At 42.9% G+C, this 25,382-nt stretch overlaps 1 protein-coding gene across 2 annotated transcripts in view; it reads right to left on the bottom strand.

Moving 5' to 3' along the window:
• hipk3b (homeodomain interacting protein kinase 3b) overlaps positions 1–25,382 on the bottom strand; it is a 47,135-nt gene that overhangs the window by 3,376 nt on the left and 18,377 nt on the right. Inside the window, exons 3-16 of one of the 2 annotated variants that reach the window (XM_053622482.1) lie at positions 19,457–19,580; positions 14,126–14,245; positions 13,957–14,043; positions 13,184–13,368; positions 12,640–12,796; positions 11,083–11,200; positions 10,676–10,797; positions 9,737–9,843; positions 8,568–8,738; positions 8,179–8,493; positions 7,254–7,400; positions 6,589–6,824; positions 3,970–4,021; positions 1,555–1,700 (exon numbers count right to left, since the gene is read on the bottom strand). In XM_053622482.1, the coding sequence (XP_053478457.1) occupies positions 1,555–1,700; positions 3,970–4,021; positions 6,589–6,824; positions 7,254–7,400; positions 8,179–8,493; positions 8,568–8,738; positions 9,737–9,843; positions 10,676–10,797; positions 11,083–11,200; positions 12,640–12,796; positions 13,184–13,368; positions 13,957–14,043; positions 14,126–14,245; positions 19,457–19,580 (2,087 nt within the window). The remainder of the gene's footprint in view (positions 1–1,554; positions 1,701–3,969; positions 4,022–6,588; positions 6,825–7,253; positions 7,401–8,178; positions 8,494–8,567; positions 8,739–9,736; positions 9,844–10,675; positions 10,798–11,082; positions 11,201–12,639; positions 12,797–13,183; positions 13,369–13,956; positions 14,044–14,125; positions 14,246–19,456; positions 19,581–25,382) is intronic. The other variant, XM_053622483.1, reaches the window with a different exon arrangement.

Here is a 25,382-nt window from a genome sequence, read left to right as displayed (position 1 = left end):
CACATTTCCTTCATCTTTTAGCCATCATCTACCTTCCATCACCAGGATCTTCAAACATCTTCGACAGGTTTTCTACGTTCATTCACATAAATACTACTTATAACCTATTACTTATAACTGAGATGAATATATAAGTAATGAATTAATTAACTTTTACACAATTTTGTGACTAAATTGCGATAAAAAGAGACGGTCTGGGTCAAGGGGACATCTACTGCTCTGTAGGGTTGCCAGAATAACATTTTTTAAAGATTTTTACCTAAATCATCAGCGGGTCATTTAATTTACCGTAAGAATAAAAAGGTATAGGCCATAACACAATATCGCACCCTGTGTATTTAATTAAATATTCTGAATAGAAATCATTTAGGATACTGAGTGCTGGAGGCTTAAAAATAGAACAAGTTGAAGACGTTGAATGTTATTTGGTTCCCAGGTTATGAAATGTAAAGAATGTAAACTATTAAATATTAGCAAGAACAACAATTTTTAATTATAAATTTGCCTCTGTATGATTTTCTATTCTTAATAATGTGGTACAATTTTGACCATCCATAACTTTTATCAGTGGTTCACAGGAAGTCACAATCCATCATTATGTGTAGTTATTAACCTGTTTCTGACTTCTCACTTGAAGTCGTTCAATAATAAACATCAATAACTCCAAACATAAAACTAAAACTAGAAGAACAGAATGTACAGTTGTGGTCATAAGTTTACATACGTCTTGCAGAATCCGCAAATAGGTAATAATTTAATACACGAGTATTACAAAAGGTGCAAACATTTAACGATGCTCAAGAAGGCAACACGACACCATTAAGAGCCGGTGGTGGGGGGGGTAAACTTTTGAACAGTTATTATTATGTTTAAAAATCTCTCCCCCACCCCCCCATTCAGAGGCTACATAAAATATTTACATGTTTCCAGGAAGATAAAAAAATAACAATTTACACAACGATCGTCCTGTGCAAAAGTTTACACCCCCCTGGCTCTTAATGTATCGTGTTGCCTTCTTGAGCATCGGTGAACGTTTGCACCTTTTGTAACAGTCGTGTACGAGTCCCTCAGTCGTCCTCGGTGTGAAACGATGGATCTCAACATCGGGCTCAAATATGCAGAAGATGCCGGAAAAGCAAAGGACGTGCAGGACCTGGAGGATTTTTCTGAAGAACAGCGGGCGGTTTAACTTCTCAGGACAAACAGGTCGTTGATCATCCAGGTGACGACACACAGTATTAAGAATCAAGGGTGTGTAAACTTTTGAACTGGTTCATTTGTGTAAATTCGGGTATTATCGTGTCTTGTGGACTACATGCAAACATCTGTTGTGTGAAAAAGCTTATTCAGGGCAGGACTAAATAAACATGAAATACTTATGATTCCTCTTTTTATTATTATTATTATTATTATTATTATTATTATTATTATTATTATTATGCAGATTCTTTAAAGCGCATGTACACTTGTGATCTCAGCTGTAACAGAAGTAAAGGGCTGAGTGATGTAAGACTACTGCTTTGACTTTTTAGGCAGTAACGGAGGAACACTGACCTGCCCAAAAGGTGGTGGTGGTGGTGGTGGTTGTGACTGCTGGGGTGGAGGGATGAGTTTCTGCGGTCGGTTCAGGAGCGGGGTTGAGTGATGCATCTGTCTGACGGCACCGAAGCGACCTTTCGACTGGCACGACGGCTCGAGGACTGCTCGGATAAAAAAACAGGAAAAGTGTCACCGCCCTGAAGTTGATTTTTTCCCCCCCATAACACCATGTCCCCAAGTGTCTTAATTCCTCTTAAACCTTCACCTCTGACCAGTTCCAAACCTCTGACGCTTCCATAAATCTTACTTAAACACCTTCGGACTACAGAAAAATTCACCGTATCAACACGTTCGCTTTTTTTTGTTAAAGAACAGCCCGTTATCCATGTATTATTAGATTTACAGTGTATGGTTCCCTACAGAAACTATAACGTGTGTGATATATTCATGAGCGTATTAACTATTAATAGAAACCTGCTGTTACTGAAAAGAAATCCCAACCCAGAATTCACCGTCGCGCTCGTGTAATCAGGTGTAATCAGATGTAATCGTCTCAAACGGTGAAACGAGGGGGATCGGTAACTAATATCGTTTGTTGTTATTTAAAGCTTCTGGTCACACCAGCATCTAAAAATACACCCCCAGCGACCAGACAAGCATGCACTACAACCTTAAGCATGATGTCGAACATGGAATTAGATTATACTAATGATTATGTCACAAACAGGAAAATCAAAAGAAGGGATTTTCCACAAAAGGTAAGAGAAAGCATGAAAAGGCGGCCACATTTGTGTCACATGACTCATCCAAACACACGGATCACGTTTCTTTTTAGTCATTCTCAACAGATCCAAGTTGCAGCGTAGCCAATCTGTGAGCGTTAAGACCAGCACCATCTGGAAACACAAACCTGGTACATGCTGCTCCGTTACTTAAATATAAAAAACACTCGCATGGGGGTTCGTCCTGACCTTGACGCTGAGGTGATGTCATTCTGTGAAACAGTTTATAAAGCAAGTGGAGTATTTTGTTATTGGTTTTTTTTTTGTTTGTTTTTTGAAGGTCCGGATGTTTCTCTTGTATTGACGTTGTATTTTTATTACATTTTTTTGAAGGAAGACTGATATAATAGATCATTTTGCATGTTGTTGTGTGTGAGATCTGCCTACAGTTGATCGTTCGCTTTCAGGGCAGCATACGAAATGCGTAACACGGTGCAGATACAGGTCGGGAGCTCCAGGTAACTTCACATCAAACATCAGAATGTGGAACGGCATGGATGCAGGTACCAAGATGGGCCGGTTCGAGTACATCGGAAACCGCTGATGTGCTGGGACTTTCACACACGGCAGTCTGCAGGGTTTACAGAGAATGGTGCGAGAAACAGAAAACATCGAGTGAGCGACAGTCCTGCGAGTGGAAACGCCGTGTTGAGAGAGGGTCGGAGGAAAACGACCCGACTGGATCGAGCTGCCCGGAAGGATCGAGTAACTCGTATAAATCACGCTTTACGACCGCGATGAGCGGGAAAGCATCTCAGAACGCACAAGACATCGCAGTAGACGACCACGCCGGGCTCCTCTCGCGTCAGCCAGGAACGGGTCTTATTCAAGTCTTCAGCTTTCCAGTGTGGGCGAGTCCGTGCTCGCGATGGCCTCAGATTCCCGTTCGTCGCTGATGGGAGAGGAACCCGACGTGGTCGTCTACCGTTGTCGATCATAAACCTCAAGGTTTGTGCATTCTGAGTTGCTTTTCTGCCCATCGCGGTTGTAAAGCGTGATTATTTGCGTTACTATAGACTTCCGATCTCTCTCGCTCAACAACGAGGTGTTTCAGCCTGCAGACCCTCCACACACAGGATGTCTCGTCTAGACAAATCGCACGAGATCAACGGTTTCTGAAATACTCGAACCAGCCCCACGTCACGGTTCAAGTCACAGAGATCACGCTTTTTCTTCATCCATGTCTGACGTGAACATACCCGAAGCTCTGGACCTGTATCTGCACGGCTGCGGACGGGGAACGTACGCGTGTAGGGTACGGTTATTTATTTATTTTAATTCAAACTTCGAACAAGTTTAAAAAGTTTAGCTGTCGCGAATGTGTTGCACTGCGTACTATTACCTAGCGTCTCCCTCACAGTTATAATCGTATAATAAAGCAGTTTACCTTAAAATTAGTTACAAAACCTGGCTACTGGTATTTGATTTATAAAAGCGGGCTTTAAATCATTTTATAACAAGATCGTTGGAACAGCTTTTTCTAACGGCCTGCCGGCGAAATCTAAAAGAATTCATATTTAAAGAACAAAGTAGTTCATGAATCAGGATTGTTCAGAAATATAGGTCAGGGAAGAGAAAAGGGAAAAAAAAGAAAAAACACGGCACACAGAATATGCAGGAGAGAATCCGGAGCTGCAGCCATAATCACCTGTACGGCCGACTTTCACCTATTATAGCTGCGTAACCCCAAGACGCGTGACCTGAAAACAGACGACAGCAAGTCGGTCCAGTGCCGGTCTCTAATTACAACCCTGACCTGACAGGAATGAACTCCACCAGCCTTCAAGCACACAGGGTCGCGATTAACCCGCGCATCTCTATACCACGTGGCTGTGGGGGTTCCTTTAAGATCTTCAAGTTCATGTTTGAGGTCAAGGCTGTATATGGCACTGACTCGACTGTTACTGGAAGCACATCGAAGACACAAATTACACTTCGTCGAAAACAGTCGTGACGGCACCTCCGTGTCAAACCGGAGTACAGCGTCAAAGTTGAACGCTTTCTATTTTTAATGTTTTGACTAAAACGTGTAAACTGGTGCTTACCGTAAAGCCCTGTATATACGCGCATGACGACGTGTTCACAGCATCTTTAATCATTTCGTAATCCATCGCCGCCATTAGAATTCCTCCTCAAGTAAAACCTTTTCGTCAGTCCCTCCAGGATCTGGCGATTTTACGATCGCAGAATCGAACGCAAAATCGTGGGGTTTTTTTTTTTTTGCGTTTGGAGGAGCTTGCAATTTTTCAGAATTACCGCAGATCTGGGCCGAGACGCGTCACGTGACGTCATCGCGAGTAAAGTTAAAAGGTCTCGTTTACCAACAAACATCAGCGCGAACGACAAGCTCGCTAATTGACGTTTGAGCGTATGTACGTATCTGCGAGCACATCGAGTCGTTAGGAGGAGATGCTCGCACAGATAGACAGCGTTTACCCTAGGGAGTGTTCACCATTTCATTAAAGGATTAATACATAGGAGACGACGACATTTAATAATATTACCCCGAGACCCTGGATAAAAACCTCAGGAAGAACTTCTTACCTTCCATGTACTTGTTTAAAATAATTAATTAAATTAATTAATTAATTAATTACACTGAAGACGATAATTTAGTCCTGCTTTTAGATTCCGAGTAAACTTATCTGTATTCCTGTTGCTCAATCACTTTGCTCTCCGGGATTAATATCAACCTTGAAGCGAAGCGGGTTTAAAGTTTGTGAACAAAAAAATAAATTAGTTAAATTCTCAAAATTTCTACTCAAAAGGCAAGATATACAGGTGCAGCTCAAAAACTGTGTAGATCATAGAAAAATTTATATCCCCCCCCCAAACCCCCCCACCCCGGAATTTAATTCAAAATGTGGAACTTTCATAGATACTACATTCATTACACATAAAGTGAAATATCTCAATTTTGTTTTAATTCGGGATTACAGCTCACGGAAATCAAACATCCGGCATCTCAAAATATCCGAATAAAGAATTTATAATACAGAGACGTGGACCTTGTGAACAGGATGTTAATTTATGCGCTGATACTCGGTCGGGGTTTTAATCCTTGTGCAGGAATGACTGCATCAGTGCGGCGAGGCATGGAGGCGATCAGCCTGTGGCACTGCTGAGGTGTTCTGGAAGTCCAGGTTGCTTTGATAGCGGTCTTCAGCTCGTCTGTATTGTCGGGTCTGGTGTCTCTCGTAGATTCTCTATGGGGTTCGGGTCAGGCGAGTCGGCTGGACGATCGAGCACGGTAATTCCACGGTGAGTAAACCGGTTACTAGAAGTTTTGGCGCTGTGGGCAGGTGCCGAGTCCTGCTGGAGAAGGAAATCAGCGTCTCCATAAAGCTCGTCAGGAGATGAAGCATGAAGTGCTCGAAAATCTCCTGGTAGACGCTGCATCGACTCTCGACTTGAGAAAACACACTGGACCAACACCAGGAGATGACATGGCAACCCAAATCATCACCGACTGTGGAAACTTCACACTGGACTTCAAGCAGCTCGGATTCTGTTCCTCTCCACTCTTCCTCCAGACTCTGGAACCTTGATTTGCAAATGAAACGCAACACTGACTTCCATCGTCCCCGTGATTGTGTGTGTGTGTGTGTGTGTGTGTGTGTGTGTGTGTGTGTGTGTGTGTGTGTGTGTGTGTACTGACCCAGACTGAGAGATTGAAGCCTCGGGAAACCTTCGCAGGTGTTTGGAGTTAATTCTCTGATTAGAGTCTTCTCAGGTCGACATTTCTGTATTATAAATCCTTTATTCTAATATTTTGAGATGCTGGAGGTTTGATTTCCGTAATCATCGAGATTAAAAAAAAAAAAGACTTGAAATATTTCACTTTATGTGTAACAAGTCTAGAATATAGAGTATGAAAGTTCCAATTTTTGAATGAAATTGTGGGGGGGGGGGGGGACTTTTCCACGATATTAACATTTTTTGAGACGCACCTGTAAGTATTAACAACGATCAAGCTCATGAGAAACTCTGTAATTAGCGCTGACATTTTTAGACAGGATCAGAATTAATCCCAGGTCAGGGTTTTAATCAGAATTAAAGTTAAAGTTAGATAAACAAATCCTTGAAGGACCGCTGTCAAAAAAAACTAAACAAAACAAAAATAAAGATCCAATTTGTTTTCCAGAGTTGTAGCATGATCTAGATTATCATCCGAAATTTTGAGAACCGCGTCATCCGCTCTTAACACACAGCACACTCGGTTATTTCCCATTTCTGTTGGATATAAAGTGACGGAAATGTTCCGTACCCGTCCCGGCCGTCGGTTCGTTGTTGTTGTTCTGCACCCTCATGGGAGGCACCACCATGGTCCGTACAGGTGCTTTGCTCATCTTCGTCTCTGCGTTCGCGTGACTTTTACGGTTCTGATTCCCGTCAGCGATGTAACGGCTTTCCAGGAACGGACTGTCCGCGCGACCGGAGGAGTCCGAGGCAGGAGAGCCGTCTACCGTATCACAGCCACTCTCTCGCTCGTCCTCAGACATGCTGCGTACACATCGCACACACGCGCACACACACGCGCGCACACACACACGCACGCACACATTACGTATACACAATCTCTGTTAAAGCCAGTTTTGACTGGGTGTAGAAGAAGGGTTTACATTTAGTTTACATTTTCTTCTTTTTTTTTTATTATTTTAAAACAGAACCTTTATAGTATCATGAGCATGTAGTGCAAAATGTGTGTGTGTGTGTGTGTACACACTTTATTTAACCCTTTGCAAGGACTAAAAGGTTCTCACAATGATAGGAATGTCAAACGTCCTCATCACAAACATTTCCTTTTGGTTAAAGTTAGGATTAGGTTTAGGCATAATATTAATTAGCTACAGTAATCATTGTGTGTTGATTGATTAAATGAGTGTGTGTGTGTGTGTGTGTGTGTGTGTGTGTGTGTGTGTGTGTGTGTACCTGTTGGGTCTCTTGCAGGGTGAGGTGCTGGACTGCACTGATGCGGACGAGCTGGTACTGAGGCTGGAGTCAGGACTGCTGAGGGAACACGCACGCTCCATATTCAGCGTACTCAGACACGCCTCGCACTCCGTACTGCCTTTACACCTTACACACACACACACACACACACACTTTATATAATACCTCTAAACCTAAAAAAATTATCATTCTATTTAAAAGTCAGATGTCAGTCTTAATTAACCTTGTTTTTTTTTTTAAATATATATATATGCATCTTTTTTTGTTAACTGTACAAAAAAGTAGTTTTTTTGTTTTATTGGGTTTAAAAAAAAGTTCATTTAATAAAAAAAAAAAAAATAATAATAATAATAATAATAATCATCATCTCTAACAGTTATAAAATTCTACAAAAACCTCTAAAGGCATCTATATTTTTTTGTACTGTATCGCGATAGAATAGTTTTGCATATTGACATTTTAAAAATTGCCTAAAAACTATTTATGGAAATTAGGAAAGAAAAAAATTGCTTTTTTTTTTTTTTTGCATTTGGTCTGTGGCACATCATTCACAAGAAATTTATTTATTTATCTGTTGGTTGGAGTTAACTTGCCTGGTTCATGTTATGTAATAATAATAATAATAATAATAATAATAATAAATTGCCACTATATCATATTACTCTTATTTAATTCATACATATTTAAAAAATAATAATAATAATAATAATAATAAAGTAAAGTCAAGGAAAAATGTTTAGATCTTATTTTCATATAAATGTGTAAATGATCATTTATACCATTACTGTATTTTTTGTCAAATATTTTTCAAAATGAAACCTTTACTGTCACTCGCATGTAGAAGATGAATATAATACTAAACCAATATTTCATGCATTTTCTAAATAATTTTTTTTGCTCTCACTCTACTGAGTGCCTCTGCGCTCCCGGCTCCTCTTCATCATCCTCTTCATCACTGCTGATGCTGATCACGCTGCCTGCTGGACTCTGTGTGTCGGCCGTCACCGCCTGCCTCTGCTTCTCAGACACGCCCATCCCGTTAGACTCCGCCTCCACTTCCACCTTACAGCACGCAGGCTCCTCCTCCTCCTCCTGTGACTCTGCCTCCACCACACAATCTTGACGACCCTCGACTTCCTCGGTGCGTTTGCGAGTGTTGGTGGTCTTCGGGGAATGGCACGCCGAGTTGTGTGTGTTGCTGTTGTGTGAGAAGTTAGTCCTAAAATAAAAATAAAGTCAAGTCAGGGAACAATCCGAGTTTCAGTCCGTGCTCGAGTCAGACATCGGACTCACCTGTTCAGGCAGGGTTTGTTTCTCTTGTTGGACGCCGGCTGCGGCCACACCACATGAGCGATTCCGATGCTGATTGGCTGGTGCGCCGACATGGCCGTCATGTGATTGGCTAACAGAGGTTGGGGGTGGGGCAGGATGGAGCTGTAGTGGTTCCCGTGAGGCCGGACTTTTCTGAAAAACATGAGAAATGATAGTGATGGAGATATTATCATTTAACGTGCCAAAATTCAGTTTCCTATCCATCACCCACCCACCCACATACATACCCACTCACTCACCCACTCACCCACATACCCACTCACTCACTCACCCACCCACTCACCCAGCCACCCACCCACTCACCCACCCACATACCCACTCACTCACTCACCCACCCACTCAGCCAGCCACCCACCCACTCACATACCCACTCACTCACCCACCCACATACATACCCACCCACTCACTCACCTCACCCACCTGCCCGCCCACTCACTCACCCACATACCCACTCACTCACTCACCCACCCACCCACTCACTCACCCACTCACTCACTCACCCACCCACCCAGCCACCCACCCACTCACTCACCCACCCACTCAGCCAGCCACCCACCCACTCACCCACCCACATACCCACTCACTCACCCACCCACTCACTCACCTCACCCACCTGCCCGCCCACTCACTCACCCACATACCCACTCACTCACTCACCCACCCACCCACTCACTCACCCACTCACCCACCCACTCACCCAGCCACCCACCCACTCACCCACCCACATACCCACTCACTCACTCACCCACCCACTCAGCCAGCCACCCACCCACTCACCCACCCACATACCCACTCACTCACCCACCCACATACATACCCACCCACTCACTCACTCACCCACCCACTCACTCACCTCACCCACCTGCCCGCCCACTCACTCACCCACATACCCACCCACTCACTCACCCACTCACCCACCCACTCACCCACCCACTCACTCACCCACTCACTCACCCACTCACTCACCCACTCACTCACCCACATACCCACTCACTCACTCACTCACCCACATACCCACTCACTCACTCACCCACCCACCCACCCACTCACTCACTCACTCACTCACCCACCCACATACCCACTCACTCACTCACCCACTCACTCACTCACCCACCCACCCACCCACTCACCCCCAGTCTGCCAGCCTCTGTGGTCCTGCCACAGAATCGGACGCCACCGGGGTCACCTGCTGCCAGGCCGGGACCAGGATCTGCTGCGGCCGACCGGACCAGGCTTGCTGGAAACAGACAAGTGACGAGATTTTACGCTGACCGCCAGACACCGCCAGACACCGCCTGTCTGATTTAGCAGAGATTAGACACTAGAGAAAAGTTTACATGCACACTTTCTTTTATTTTCTATTCTATTCTAGAAAACTATATTCCGTATGTAAATGTTCCTGGTGTCTACATTTTCAATAAAACAGATGAGGGGCGAACTTTCTCTCGTGGTTCTTACCGTAAAACCCGATAGACATTGAAATATATATGACACTGAAATATATATATATATATATATATATATATATATATATATATATATATATATATATATATATATATATATATATATATATCTTATTACACACAACATTTCCAGACCTCTCTGAGATAAAACAGTAATGTTGCATAAAAAAAATATACAAATCAGCTTTTAAATTTTATTTGCTGATTTTTTATTTAGTGCTTACAAAAATAAATGAACTCTGAAAAGATCTGTAAAAACAAAAATCAGAATAAAAACAGTGGCGCGTTTTAATTTATTTTCCAAATAATAAAAAGATACCCACACCATACGCTTTTAATCATGTTCTAACGATCGTCACTATTTAAATTATTTGTAAAGTATAAGATTTGACACTTCCTGTCAAAAAGGTCCAGCCTTTTATTCTTTTTCAGGCAAAAAAATAAAAAATAAAAATGCGACATAAGAGAGGTAATAATATAGTGGGAAGGGGGCGGGGCTTCCTTTTGAGCGATAAATCGCAGCAGCGTACGCTGATTTCATAAAAACGTGTGACGGTAGGAAGAATTGTACAGGAGGTGAGATGTGCTGAGAAGGGCGTGTACCTGTGTGATGACACCTGGTCTGATCTGTAGAGGCTGGATAGCGGGGGCCTGGGTCACCAGAGGAACCGTGCTCTCCATTCGAACCGAGAAACCCGCCGGCTTGTTGGGGTTAGGAGGGAGACCTGCGAGACCAGGAATCCTTACTGTATAAACTGTAAACTTTGTTAGAGTTACCGTACGCTGACAACGACAAGCTCCTGATGCGTGTATTGTGGGCGTGGCCTATCCGGCTTTCTGATAAGGCACAATATATACTCAGTGTGTCCACACTGCACATGCGATACACACTCATAACACACACACGTACATATATATATATATATATATATTAGTATCTTAACTTGTTATGTCTGGCATAATGGATAACAGGCTAATATACAGACGTTATTCCGCAGCCCGGCGTTCACCTTGTATGGTCGGAGGGCAGATGATGAGCGTTTGCTGAAACGAGTCCCCGAACTGACCACTTCCTGTTTGGAGCGGGATCGCAGGATGCAGGACAGAGGGAGCAGACGGAGCCAGAGGCTGCAGAGAGCGCAGGAAAATTCAACATGTCACGTTACTGATGTCTGATCTCGCACTTGTTTTCATTTCAACTGTTTATGTTTATGCGAGCAATCATGTCACAGTTCATAATGTACAGACGGTATTTAGCGTGAAGCGTAATTATTAGGATTGATCTGTATTATAGTTCTACTTTATACTTCATCATGTTTACTAGCAAGCGTTTTTGTGTGTGTGAGAGCGAGAGAGAGACATGAACTGTGAAGATGCTTCATTTAAAAAAAAAAAAAAAAATTTAAACATTTTAAAGCGTAGTATTTATTGTTTTTAAAAATAAACAATATCGGTATCGATATTTAAGGCTCCAGTATCACTAAAGAGAGCGTGGTATCGTTCCATCTCTGTTAAGTGTCTGTTAAGTGTAATTATGAAAATTATGAAGGGGGAAAGGGAAAAGGAAAAAAAAAAAAAAGTGTAAGGTTTTTTTGTTTTTTTTTGACCAAACCAAACTTTCTCTCTTTCTTTCGCCACTTTATTAATAATAAAACAAAAAACAAACTAAAGACTAATAAAATAATGTAAAGTCAATGTAAAGCTTGACAACTTTTTTTTTTGGGGGGGGGGGGGGGGGGTGGGGGGGCAAGCAAAAGATTTTTTTAAAGAATTTAACAATAAAAAAAGATGTATACATAAAAAAGTTGTTATTATTATTATGATGGACACATCAGCAATGCACAGATATAATATGACCAACAGAGGGCGATATAACAATTCTAGACAAGCCTCTTGTGTGTGACGTGACATGATACACACACACACACACACACACACACACACACACACACACACCCCTTTGACTCAAAGTTCACCCGAGCAGCACCATCTTTTCCCCTCCACACTCTCGCTTATTGAATTGTTTCTGGAGCGTGATTAAAGAGCAGGCGCGGGCCGAGGCCACTCTCTCCATCACAACAGCGCCGACGCCTCTTTTCACCTGCCATTACAATTTACAGTCCCTTCAGGTGAAGGTAATGTGTTCTGATGCGGGAGAGGACGCAGGTGTCTGAAACCTTCCATAAACTCCTCCTCTGATAAACGAATTTCAGGTCAAATTAAGAAATCTGCCTCGAGGTCAGTTCAGTGAACACAGCCACGGTTTGTCTCTTTTTTTCCCCCCTCCTTAGCAACCGAACGCTCTCTGTGCGTCGCCATGACGTCGTTCCCGCTGTTGCCATGACTATGACGCTGCTGTGCAATCAGGTGACATTAGTGATCTCTGTGTGAGAACAAAAGTGTGGACGTAAACCGAGACATTTACATGAGAGGCAGAGACGTACACACTCACGCACACATGCTCGTGCGCATACACACACACTCACACTCGCACGCGCACACACACACACGGGTTAAAAAGAGGTTACAGCTCACACTGTTAGGACTTCGTTAGCAGCTCCTCGTACCTGCGTGTGCACGGTGGCCATCTTGCTGTAGGGGATGGTGAGGTTTGGCGCCGAGGTCGTGGCCGGTCTCGTGAATGAAGCTTTGTTCCGGTTGACGCTGTCGTAGGTCCCGGGGCGCGGCCTGCACACGTCCATGATGTGGAAACACGCCTTCACACTAAAAACAGGAGGGGGGGGGACAACACCTGAAATTACAACTGAACCCTTCTTTCTTTCTCTCTTCCACCACTCCAATCACATGCTTTCTTTTTCTTTCTGTCTGTCAAAAAATTAAGGTTTAAATTTGACCCGCGTATACATTCCACAAAATACAAAAAAACAATAATAATAATAATAATTTAATGTTACATTGATGCTCATTTTCATTTTATTCATTTTTTTGCGTTACTTTTATTTCCGTGTGTAAAAAACACAGCCATTAAATATTTTTCAGGCTCCGATTTTACAGTTTAGCCAGATTTCAGTTTCTAGTCTTATTTGTTTGTTTGTTTGTTTGTTTGTTTGCGTTTCGGAAAGAAAAGAAAGTTCTGTCAGAACTGCGTACTGATTGCTGTGAGGAAAGTCGAGCAGGTGCTGCATGGTGACGAAGGGATGGTTGAGGACTTCACCGGGGACGATTCTCTTCTCCGCGTCGATCCACAACATCTTCTTCAGCAACAGCACAAACTCTCCACGATCCACCTTCTCAGCCAGCAGGTCGCTCCCTTCCAGATTCATCACTAAATTCACCTGCAACAGCCACACACACACACACACACACACACACACACACACACACACACCTCGGTCAGCATCGACGGATTTTAATTTCACATTAACGAACTCAAACTCGAGGACGCCACGTCACCGCATCTTTCAAGTGAGAAAATCGACACGATAGATTACCTTATGTGAAATGTAGGAAAAGGGGCGGGGCTTCCGAGGGGAGTCAATAAATATCAAAGACTCAGAAACACCCACAAAACTGTCAATCGTTCCAAATGTGTTACGATGCCGATATAGTCACTACGTCTGTATAAAGCTCGTTCGGGGGCGGGGCTAAGTAAGAGCTCGGTTTGTGAGGTCATCAAATAATCTCGAAAGACAGATGCTTTAGCTAACGGCAGTCTATCAGCCACATTGTGGTTGTCATGGTAACATTCTTGTCAGTATCAGCTTGGTTTGAAAGAGTAAAGAGGAAATTTGGGGGCGGGGTTAATTTGCATGTCATGTATATTCACAGACTGTGATATTTTTAATGAGAGTAATGAGTGTGGTTGTAGTGTTTGTGTGTGTGTGTGTGTGTGTGTGTGTGTGTGTGTGTGTGTGTACACGTACATGCGCAATATCATCCAAACAGCTGAAAATATACTTTCTGGCTTCTTTCGATTTCATCCCGGTTTCTGCCTCGTGTTCCTCTGTGGACTGAAAAACACAATAAAAGTTGTTACACTCTGTGTGTGTGTGTGTGTGTATATGTACGTACATGTGTGTGTGAGTGTGTTACCTTCAGTCTCCATGCAGTGTACGGGGAGTCGGACTCTCTGCAGAAGAAGCGAGAGGTCTTGGTCCCCAGGTTGAGCAGGTTCTCTGTAGGTAAACCCTGCGTCTGGGAGATGTAGCGGATCTGAGGAACGACCATCGCCACACACAGAGAGAGAGAGAGAAAGAGAGGGAGAGAGAGAGGGAGAGAGAGAGGGAGAGGGAGAGTCATGATAAAGATAAAAAAAACTTTTCTTTCTTCTACGGTGGACAAAGCTGCTCAAAATCAATCAATTAAATAAATAAATAAAGAAAGAAATGAGATTTTTGTGGAACACCAGTACAGATCACAGGAAGGAGACGGAGCGATACTTTATAACAAAACTGTCTTTCAACATCACATTTTTCTTCTGCTCCTTCCTTCCATCCCATCATTTTCTCTTTCTTCCTTCCACCAGTCCAATCCCATCATTTTCTCTTTCTTTCCTTCCTTTCCTTCCTTCCACCAGTCCAATCCCATCATTTTCTCTTTCGCTCCTTCTTCCTTTCATCCCTCCACTCGTGCGCTTTCCTCTCCCTCCCTTCATAAATTCTGCTTTCTTTTTGATTATCCACAAAAAGAAACGAGTTAACAATGAACCACCGAGGAAAAGAAAACGTGTAAACAGTTCACACTTTAAAAGATCCGGTATAAAAATTTCAATTAAACCCCAGGTTTAACCCATCAGCCTTCACAGGCATCGTTATTTATTTATTTATTTATTTATGTCGATCGTTCTCGCCAGACCACAGACCCGCGCCTCCGAGTCGGATTAGACCCCCGGTGAACAGCTTAGATGGTAAAACTTTACAGAACCTGTAGTTCGAACTGTTCCGGACCTCGTTTCTCATTTCAGCTCCGAGTTCTACACGATTACTCTGTGGAGTTGCTCCGTCTTCCCTGACAGATGACGGCATCCTGGTCACATGACCTTTCAACTCTGACCAGTGCAGAATCATGACTCGCGCCAGACAAAATGGATGGAATTTCCTGAACATGACGCGTTTAAACGCCGGCACACACACACACACACACACACACATTTAGTATGAAAGAAAGTGAAAGGGTTGTTAAATTCCTCCAAGACTCGCAACGTGTTTTTATATTTAATTTGAAACTTGTTGTATAGAAATGTGAAAATCCACATGTAAATATTTATCATTACTCTCAGCGATACGCTCCACCCCTACGTACGGAGCGCGTACGGTAAATACCAAGTACTTACTGTATGTATGTATTTATTTATTTATTTGTTTGTTTTTTGCTCTTTCAATTTTCTTCGGTAAACTACGAAGTGTAAAAATGAAGCTAAATATCAGCAGCAAGATTCCCCCCCCCCCCCTTTTGTCGGTAAATAAACAAAAACAACGAACACCACGCGTCTGCATCCTTACCAACGGACGATATTCTTCTGAAGATCTAAATGTAACAAAAATTTTTTAAAAAAGCACATTAGAATGTATTACGTTAAAATGAATTTATTAAATCAAAGTATTAATTAAACAGCAGAAAAGGAGGTGGAGAAAGTGAAATGATTTTGTTTCGGTCGTATTTTCCATCGTCCTCGAGCCATTAAAAACATTTTATTCCAGTTTTAAAACTATATTTATTGGACATTGTGTCATCTTCGTAATACAGTCATGTTTTATTGCGGACGCTTTTGCAGAAACTGATCCAAGTCGCCTGTGCTGGTTTAACGTGACGCCAATCGCGTCATTCCTGCTTCATACACAAGACGGTAGACTACACTCCGCATAGTGTGGGTGTACAGTGCGTCATTTGGGGCACAACTTCGGTCTGGACTGTCCGGTGCGTGCTTTTGGAACAGAATTAACGCGGTAAAGTAAACGCGCCCCCCGTGCCGCGCCCAGACCGACTTAATCCACGATGAGATTCACCGACGACGATTTTCCTAATCGATTATCATCCGTTAGTTGATGCAGCGCAAAACTAAAATCCGATAAATAAATGAAAACGCATTCAACTTTCAATCTGGAAATCCGGGACTAAAAACTAGTCTTTAAGAAATAAACGGGATCTGCTCTTCTCTGATTAACAAAACCCAAAGCAAAGAACAGCATCATTTCTCGAGTTCTACTCAACCGGAAAACTTTAAAAGGCTTCCTCTGATTATCAACTCAGCGCTGCGGAAAACCACAAACATGCCTGCTCGGAATCAGACGAGGAAGATTAGACGGGAAGCGAGCGCCAGTTCCCGGGGATGAAATGTTTTGATTGGTGTGCTGGACAGCGAGGAACGAGGAGCGAGAAACGAGGCCAGAGGGAGCGGATTCATCGGCATTCCGATCTCTTACATCAGCAAACCGGGAGCGAAAGCGGGCCGGAATACCGGAAGGGGGGGGGGGGGATTTGTTACTCATCCGAATTTCTACCCTCAGCGTTGTTTTTTTTGTAGTGTAGTGTAAAAAAGTTAAGCGTTGCACGAACAGGGCCGGGATTGTAGCCGTGGTTTCTGAGAAGCGTAGAGGTCTGAGGCAGGTCCGAGCCTGCACAGGGAGTGACGGGAAAACCAGCATCGCTAAACACTCCCACATCGTACACGAACACCGACACAAACACCAGGAGAACGCTGGGTTACTGAGCTCCAACAGCTGCGTGTCCAAAACACTGCTGTTAAATACACGTCCACACGCTGAGCCACAGGAAGGCCTTCGCTTCTGCTATTAATACTTTCTGCTTGGTGTGGTGGAACCCGACCCCCGACCCCGCCCACCTCCCCAATGAGGAAAGAGCGTGGCCAAGGGAAGGAGGGGGTGAGGGTGGGGTTGAAGCGGGGTCAGCAACAGGGTTGCTGTGTTTTAAACCCCTGAATCTGACTTCACACACACACACACACACACACAATTCGGTATTTTCACTTTTCACTGACATTTTAACGTTCGCGATCAGCAGACTGCGGAAAGCAAAAATAAACCACGACGAATCGGGAAGCTGGAAAACGAAACGAGCGGGAAAAAACGACCGCACGGGTCACGAGGACGTGTTCCCGAGATCAGCCTCCACACATAAATCGACGTGTGTGTGTGTGAGTGTGTGTTCTAAAAATAAAACCCCTCTAGATTACAAGATTAAAAGGGGAAAATACTAAAAGTGTGTGTAAAGAAGAAGAAACCCCTAAACGTGAACTTCATCCACACGCTAAAAATGTTAACGACGGGTTTATTGCCTCAATGAACGCGCGATTTAGAGTGTCTCTACAAATGAAAAAAAGAAAGAGCATGCATGTTAAACAGTGGGCGGAGACAATGCGAACAGATTAATTTAATCACCTAATCAGTGTGACTTGCAGCGTGCGAACTCGCTTCAGGAACGGAGATTATTGTGTAAATGAATACGACTGAAGGGCAGGTATTAAATTTGTCGCCGAAAACACAACGGTACGCTAATTTTACTTCAAAATGTTTTTACGTTGTTTAAAAGGTCCTAACGTCACCACATCGAAAGATGGCTTTACGTTTGTTTTGATAGCATTAGTACGCTCGAATTCACGAACTTGACTGCGTCTGGATTTTGTGTTTATATAACCGCACGCTCGGACGGTAGTCCTGGCCGCAAAAACGTGAACGCCGGGTTTGTATTACGTTACGGTTTCTATAGTAACGGCTCATTCACAGGGACGTGTCCAACGGCGAACGGTGCGCTTAGTGGTTTCTCGAGGAGTAACATGAGAAGCTTTTTACTCGTGTGTTTGTTTCCTCATAAAAACCCAGCAGCGTGTGTACGCTCTGCTCCTGCTACAGACCCCAACTACGCAGCTGTTCCTTCACCACATAACTCTATACGGTACTATAAAAGTGACATTTTTATATATTTTTCTAAATCTTCCCCTGAAATGTTTACAACCCTCTCCGACTCCATCCTAACCACCGGCCTCTTCAACGTTCCTTCAGGATTTTGAGAACACGGATAAACTGTAATCTCGAGCACTGGGACAGCAGGAGGGCGGGGTGTGAATCTGACGCCTGGATGTAAAAATACCTCGGCGTTTGTGCAGCGGGCTTAGAAAGGGCTTTGGAGTATAATGGGGCTGGATAAACACAGAGCGAGCGTCTGCTGAGCTAGAAACCTCACAGCAGCGCTCAGGGAGAGGAGATCCATCACAGGTTTAAATACTCAGAGCTTCTCTTCCTGCGAGCCTTCCCCAGAAACAGTTCTAATCTGGGCCTGTTGCTGCCTGTCCCCTTCACACACACACACACACACACGTATATATGTGTATATATATATATATACACACACACACACACACACACACATACACACACAATGACTCTTAAAAGCGTCCCTGAAGAGTCTCCAAGGAGTGCCGGAGACAGGAGGGGCGGAGCTTGAGAAGACTAAGCACGGCGCATATACACTCTCCGTCCCAAACACAGTCCAGCGTCAGAGAGAGAAGGCAGGATAAATTCCTCTCTGGACTGTTTGTGCTGAGAGAACATGCCACAGCTCGGCGAATAACAGATGACGTAGTGCAGAGAGCACACGGGCGTGCGAGGACTCAGAGCAGCGCTTTCGGTTCACACCCAGTCCGACCTGGCAGCCGACGGGACGTTTTCATAGCACGATCATTTACCTGAACTTCTATCATTGTATTACATAAATAATTTTTTTTTTTTTTTTTACACGTTTAGCGGGTTTCAGCTCATTGAGGCTTTTAACTGAAGGAGAAATCTTCGCAAACACGGCAGCGTTTCCTTGTTTATTAACATTTTACTAAAAGTGTATCAATAACATTGTGAGGCCAGACGGAAGTAAAAACCCCTGCTAGATTTACCATAAAAAACAAATAAATAAATAAATAAATAGAATCAATCGGCCGTACATCCTGCGAGCGAGCACGTACTTAACCAAAACAGAACCGATTTACATTTAGCGACGCCCACAAAACTCCATAAAAGGCAACGCTCAGAAAGCGTCAAAATGGCGACGAGGTCAAAGGGACAGCGTGGCGTGATGAAGCGGGGTCACCGTTACCACCCCAAAGTGTTTTATTCCTCTTAAACCACAGCGGTTTGCCAACGACAACAACTCGCTACTTATTAAACGATGTCACGTCATACTTTTTATCCATTTGCTGTTACGTTTAACGTCGTGGAACATCCGTGAAACAACTTCCTGTTCTCACGGTTTTCTTTTTTCTCTCTCTTGAAGGTAATAAGACAAAATATAAAGCGTACCTCCTCGTTCTTGAAGGTTGTGGAAGACTTACTGATCGTTACGTGGTGCTGTTGTTGAAGATAACTGTTTTCTCCTTGGGTATTTATTTATTTATTTATTTTTTAAGAAGTACATTACCTGGTCGTACTCCAGAGCCCCGGGGTACAAGGGCCAGCCCAGGAACAGCTCCGCTATCACACAGCCCAATGACCACATGTCTATGGCTTCACAGAACGGCAGGCCTAGGATGATCTCCGGAGCCCTGAGAGACAGAAAAACGGCACATCAGAGTAGAATTAGTGGTGCCAATGAATAATTATATTCTAAACAAATACAGGACCAAGTTTTCCCATCAGGCAAAAAAATCAGAATTTTATCCTCAGTACAAGTCAAAGCACAGGGGCAGGGCGACTCCGTGCTAACAGCATTAATGCTAAAACGTATTCAACTGATGTTCTACTGCAACCCGCAGAAAAGTTCGGATTAATAAGCAGAAAGCTTATAATTATTCCAATGAACGAGAGTACATGCTCACTCTGCATATATGGTTTATACACTCTGCATTATGTATATATTAGACGTGATGGTCTCACACATTTAATAAACTATGATTGTACATAAAATGACCAGCACGTAATAAACTTCTACATTACTGCTGAGTAAACTCCAGAACAATAACTACAAACAAAATTATTATGAATTAAACTGCAAACATTTAAATATTATACAAATTAAAAATAAAATATTAAAAACTTACAACCGACTAACTACCACAAAAATGACTAGTGAATAAATTAAAGACAATCACATAAACTACTGTTTGTAATACTTAATTATTACAAAAAATACTACTGAACACAATGTAAAGTACGACGAAAATGACTACTATATACCTACAAAAAGTACTTAATGAAGTATTGAACACTACTGAATAAACGCTACAAAACCACAAAAATACCTACTAAATGACTGACAGAAATTGCTACTGAAGAATCTACTAAAATTAGTACTACTGAATAATCGGCATAAATCTCTAGCGAATAAACTACTGAAAATGATGACTGAATAAACCGCATAAACCTCCACCGAGTCTTTTACTAAAAAATTACTACCGAGTAAACTACACACAATTAGTACCGAGTAAACTCCAAAAAAAATTTTTTTTAAATACTACTGAAAAAGCACAATAAAATAAACTACAGGAAGAAAATCGCTACTAAATGAACTACATTCAATACTACTGAATAAACTAGTGCCAAATGAACTGTAATATAAATCACTACTAAATGAACTACAAAAACACACTACTGAAAAATATTACTACTGAATAAACTGCATAAAATCAGGACCGAAAATTACTACTAAATAAACTACTGAAAAGTACCAGTGAACAAACTGCATAAATCATCACCGAGTGTTTCACTAAAAATTGCTACCGAGTAAACTACACAAAATTTGTACTGAGTAAACTACTAAAAATTACTACTGAAAAATACAACAACAACAAAAAAAAGCACAACAGAATAAACCATGTGAATAAAAGCACCACTGAATAAACTACTCAAAACAGAATACACCAGTACCAAATGAACTATAAAAAATTCACTACTGAATGAACTACGTAAACACACTACTGAATAAACTCAAGTAGGAGAAAAGAGTCAGAAGTCATGATCAGAGTCAAAAGGGCTGTGCGAGTAGGAGTTCCCAGGTTCCGCATCATCATCATCATCATATATTTCAAAAAAAAAATTGCGTATTAGACATGATTGGTCCAAAAAGCCTGGGTTTGAGCTCTTACGTAGCCCCGCCCCCAAATAATTTCTTTTGTAGACGAGCTGAAAACGTCAGTGTCTCTGTATATAAACACATCCGGCATCCAGGTGGAGTTTCTGATGTAAACATCATGTTTGTGAGAGTTTCCAGCAGCTGAACTCGTTTCGGTGTTCATTCTGAGCGCATGGTCATTTTTTCCCCCCTGATGTTTAACGTTGTATTTTATTATATGATGAGACGGAGGGAGCTCAGCCGCGGCTCGGGTCGGGTAACATTTTGGCTAGAAGTTCGAGCTCGGGGGGGGGGAGGGGGTTTTCGGTTCGCCTGATCACGGGAGCGATGCGTTCAACGCCACGTGAGGTTGAGGGTGATGCAGCTCCACTTCAGCGCTCGTTAGTGCAACCTGAACTGACAGCTTAGTGTTACTCGGGTTACACCGGTATCTCGTTACTGCTGTAAGCGTGGCTCTGCCTGCGAGCCTCCTACCACGTGTACACAAAAGATGAAACCCTGTATGCCATGACTCTGCCTCCGAGCACATCCACGGTAGCGTTCCTTCATGGCTCCAGACCTGACAACCCCTGAAGAGGAATAATGCCTGACTGGTAAAAACGCAGCAAAAATAAATAAATAAATAAATAAATAAATAAATAACAAAAATGCAACGCAGGAGGTTTTCCATGAAGTCGTGCTCAAACCGTTTCGATGCATCTGTGCGGACTAGCACACGACACCAAACTGCACTGAACTATCACTTCAATTCAAATCATGAGTAAAAATGACATCCGACACGTCATCGTAGGAAACGTTTCATCTTTTTTCCCCTCCTTGTTAAAAATGTCATCCTTTTTTCCCTCCCAGAGATAAATAATCACAGATAACTGATGATTAAACATATACGCGTCTAACGTTAGCAAGTTAAGTTAAATATACGTACATCGATAGAGTTTATTTCACATTATTGAACTCAAAACGTTCTCCACTGATGGCGACGGACATTTCCTGCTCACTGATGGAAGACGAAGAAAAAGGGGCGGAGCATACAGGTTTGTCGGTTAATAACGGAGCTTTCCGACCCAATTTTGCTCAAGATCACACGTCACAAAAAGAATGATTTGTTTGCGAGTTGAGGTGGACGGTCCTGGAACGCGTAACGTAACATGCTCACACTATCAGCGAAGGGGGGGGGGGGGTCTAACAGAGTTTTGGAGTGTTTTGATCTAACTGAGAACGAGCCGTGATGATGGGGAACGAAATGACTCTTGGAATCCAATGGAGCGGTCGCATTAGAGATAAATCAATCAGTCTTAACAGAAATATCGCAAATATTTCCGTTTCGCAATACCTTCGTTGAAACGAAGCACGAGCGCATGAAAAGCATCAAACGTCTTGGACACGAACGGAGAATAGCGTCACGGCTGTAAATACGCCACGCCGCGACGCGCCGTACCATCTCCCGTTCCAAATGTTACAGCGAACATTCCTGAGACGGTTATACCGCAGATATGAGGACACGTGGGATAGGATTTCCCTTCGGACCTACTTATAACCATTTTCTACACGGTAACAAATCAGGGATCCCACATTTGGTCGCGGTTTCCGTTGCCACCTGAGCTGAAGAAGTTCCACCCGACTCTTCTGAATTCTTGTTCAATTTATTTAATTTAGACTTTAAATATGATGCCTATAAATATGTGACTATTTCAGCTGACCCACAGAGTCACCCCTTACCCCATGGAGACACGTGTATTTGTGCATTGAGGAGATCATTTTCTCATCATCAGCCTGGTAAAAACAGCAGACAAGCCACAGAACCGCTGGGGATATTTCAGTGTAAATACAGTCTGTCCGAGGTCATCAGACCTAACCAGTCAGTCTACCGCTCATGTATCTCTAGTGCTTACTGAGGAATTCCAACCGATTTTAATTTATGTATGTATTTTTATAGTTACAATTCGTATTTGCAGTGAGAACGTCCGATCGTACAGCGTCGCTAAATAAACAGCGAGGTAGACGTCTTGTGTATTCCAGAAAGCAGGGTTAACTTCCCGTCACATAAACCCTGAACTCTCGGTTGATTACCTCAAACCTCGCTCGGTTCCGGATCACCTGTTAGGAGTTAGTTCAATCAACCTTTAATTGGTAACTCAGAGTACATCAAGACATTATCAATGGATCGCCGATTTCAGGAGTCACCATGGAAACCCAGAGCTGCATACCTCGGCGAAGCAGAGTTAAAGGTTTTAACGCATGCTTATGAGGAATATAAACCATTTATAACAAAACAGAAGGAAGTAACTGCTGCTTCATGTCAGACCGAGTGTAAATGCCTGAATTTATATGTTTATAAATATCTGAAAAGTTTCCTTTCATTATGATGCTAAATGGAACACTGATCACATTAGACCCGTGCGGTAACATTTAACAGATCGCCTCAACTTTTATCCCTCCTGAAATTTCATAACATTGTACATAGCACTAATAATTAACATAATAGGCGTTATATTTTATCAGAGGGAATCCTTCTGGACCCAGAAGAACTTGGAGCGGAGTCAAAATGAAACACACACACACACACACACAAGGATATTTCATAAACTTCCTAAATTGTAACCCAACTAATTGTCCCAACCTTCAATATAATAACTTTTCTCTAGGTGCTCTATATCCACAGGAAGAAGGCAGAGGCCCAGTAAAATGGCTGGGGGACCATCAGCACCTTCTCTCACTCCGGGTGAGGAGCTGGCACTGTCCCTTAATCCAGGAGGAAGTTCATCAGGGTCAGCTACCTCCCATGACGATATAAGTGGCTTGGTAAAATGTATGTGTAGCATATTAGTACTCTGTTTAAATATTAAAAAGCCATAGTATTAATTGACCCTCTGCACCAGCACTTCCTGCCACAGTGATCATCGTCTTCAGGTATTGTTTCTGTTTGCTAGACCTAACATCATTAGTAATGTGCACTGTCGGATGAAGATGACGAGACCAGCTCTGCTGTGACTGGGGTACAAACTGAAGACGCTGGGACGCCCACAGAGGTTTAACATATAAGACATTCCTTTTTTAAATATGTGATTATTAAAACTTTGTTATCGTCCCCTTAAAGATTACGGCTGGGGATTCTTGTACAGAGGAGGGTCCATCTACCTCCACACGGAATCTCGGCAGGGTAAGAAATTGTTTGCAGTTGTCCTGTTGGTCTGTGTGTGTTACAGACATTTATCACATCGATTATTACTGAATTATCATTCTGTCTTCCTGCGAAGGAGCTGTAGACGATCCATCTTCAAAGGCAAATTAGAAAAAACTGACATGGAGATGGACCTACTACAACTTCAAATGGAGGTTTAAGAAAAACAAAACACAGTGAATATGAAAAAGGTCAGGCTTGAAACTGAATGAGGTAAACGTCCAATCATATGCCGTGGCTAAGCAAACAATAAACGGCGAGGTAAATGTCCGATCATACACCGCGGCTAAGCAAACAATAAACGGCGAGGTAAATGTCCGATCATACACCGCGGCTAAGCAAACAATAAACGGCGAGGTAAACGTCCGATCATACGCCGCGGCTAAGCAAACAATAAACGGCGAGGTAAACGTCCGATCATACGTCGCGGCTAAGCAAACAATAAACAGTGAGGTAAACGTCCGATCATATTCCGTGGCTAAGCAAACAATAAACAGTGAGGTAAACGTCCGATCATACACCGCGGTAAACGTCCGATCATACACTGTGGCTAAGCAAACAGCGAGGTAAACGTCCGATCATATGCCGTGGCTAAGCAAACAATAAACAGTGAGGTAAACGTCCGATCATACACCGTGGCTAAGCAAACGGCGAGGTAAACGTCCGATCATATGCCGTGGCTAAGCAAACAATAAACAGTGAGGTAAACGTCCGATCATACACCGCGGCTAAGCAAACAATAAACAGTGAGGTAAACGTCCGATCATACACCGTGGCTAAGCAAATGGCGAGGTAAACGTCCGATCATATGCCGTGGCTAAGCAAACAATAAACAGTGAGATAAATGTCCGATCATACACCGTGGCCAAGCAAACGGCGAGGTAAACGTTTGCCGTGGTTCATATGCCGTGGCTAAGCAAACAATAAACAGTGAGGTAAACGTCCGATCATACGCCGTGGCTAAGCAAACAATAAACAGTGAGGTAAACGTCCGATCACACGCCGCGGCTAAACGTGACTCTGTAACAACCCTAACGACAATGAATATGAAAGCAGATAATTGATATTCTCAGAGAGAGAGAGAAAGAGAGAGAG

Source organism: Ictalurus furcatus, chromosome 4 (genome assembly GCF_023375685.1).
Source record: "Ictalurus furcatus strain D&B chromosome 4, Billie_1.0, whole genome shotgun sequence".
NCBI classification, from domain to species: domain Eukaryota; kingdom Metazoa; phylum Chordata; class Actinopteri; order Siluriformes; family Ictaluridae; genus Ictalurus; species Ictalurus furcatus.
This window is presented reverse-complemented; position numbering and strand designations above follow the sequence as displayed.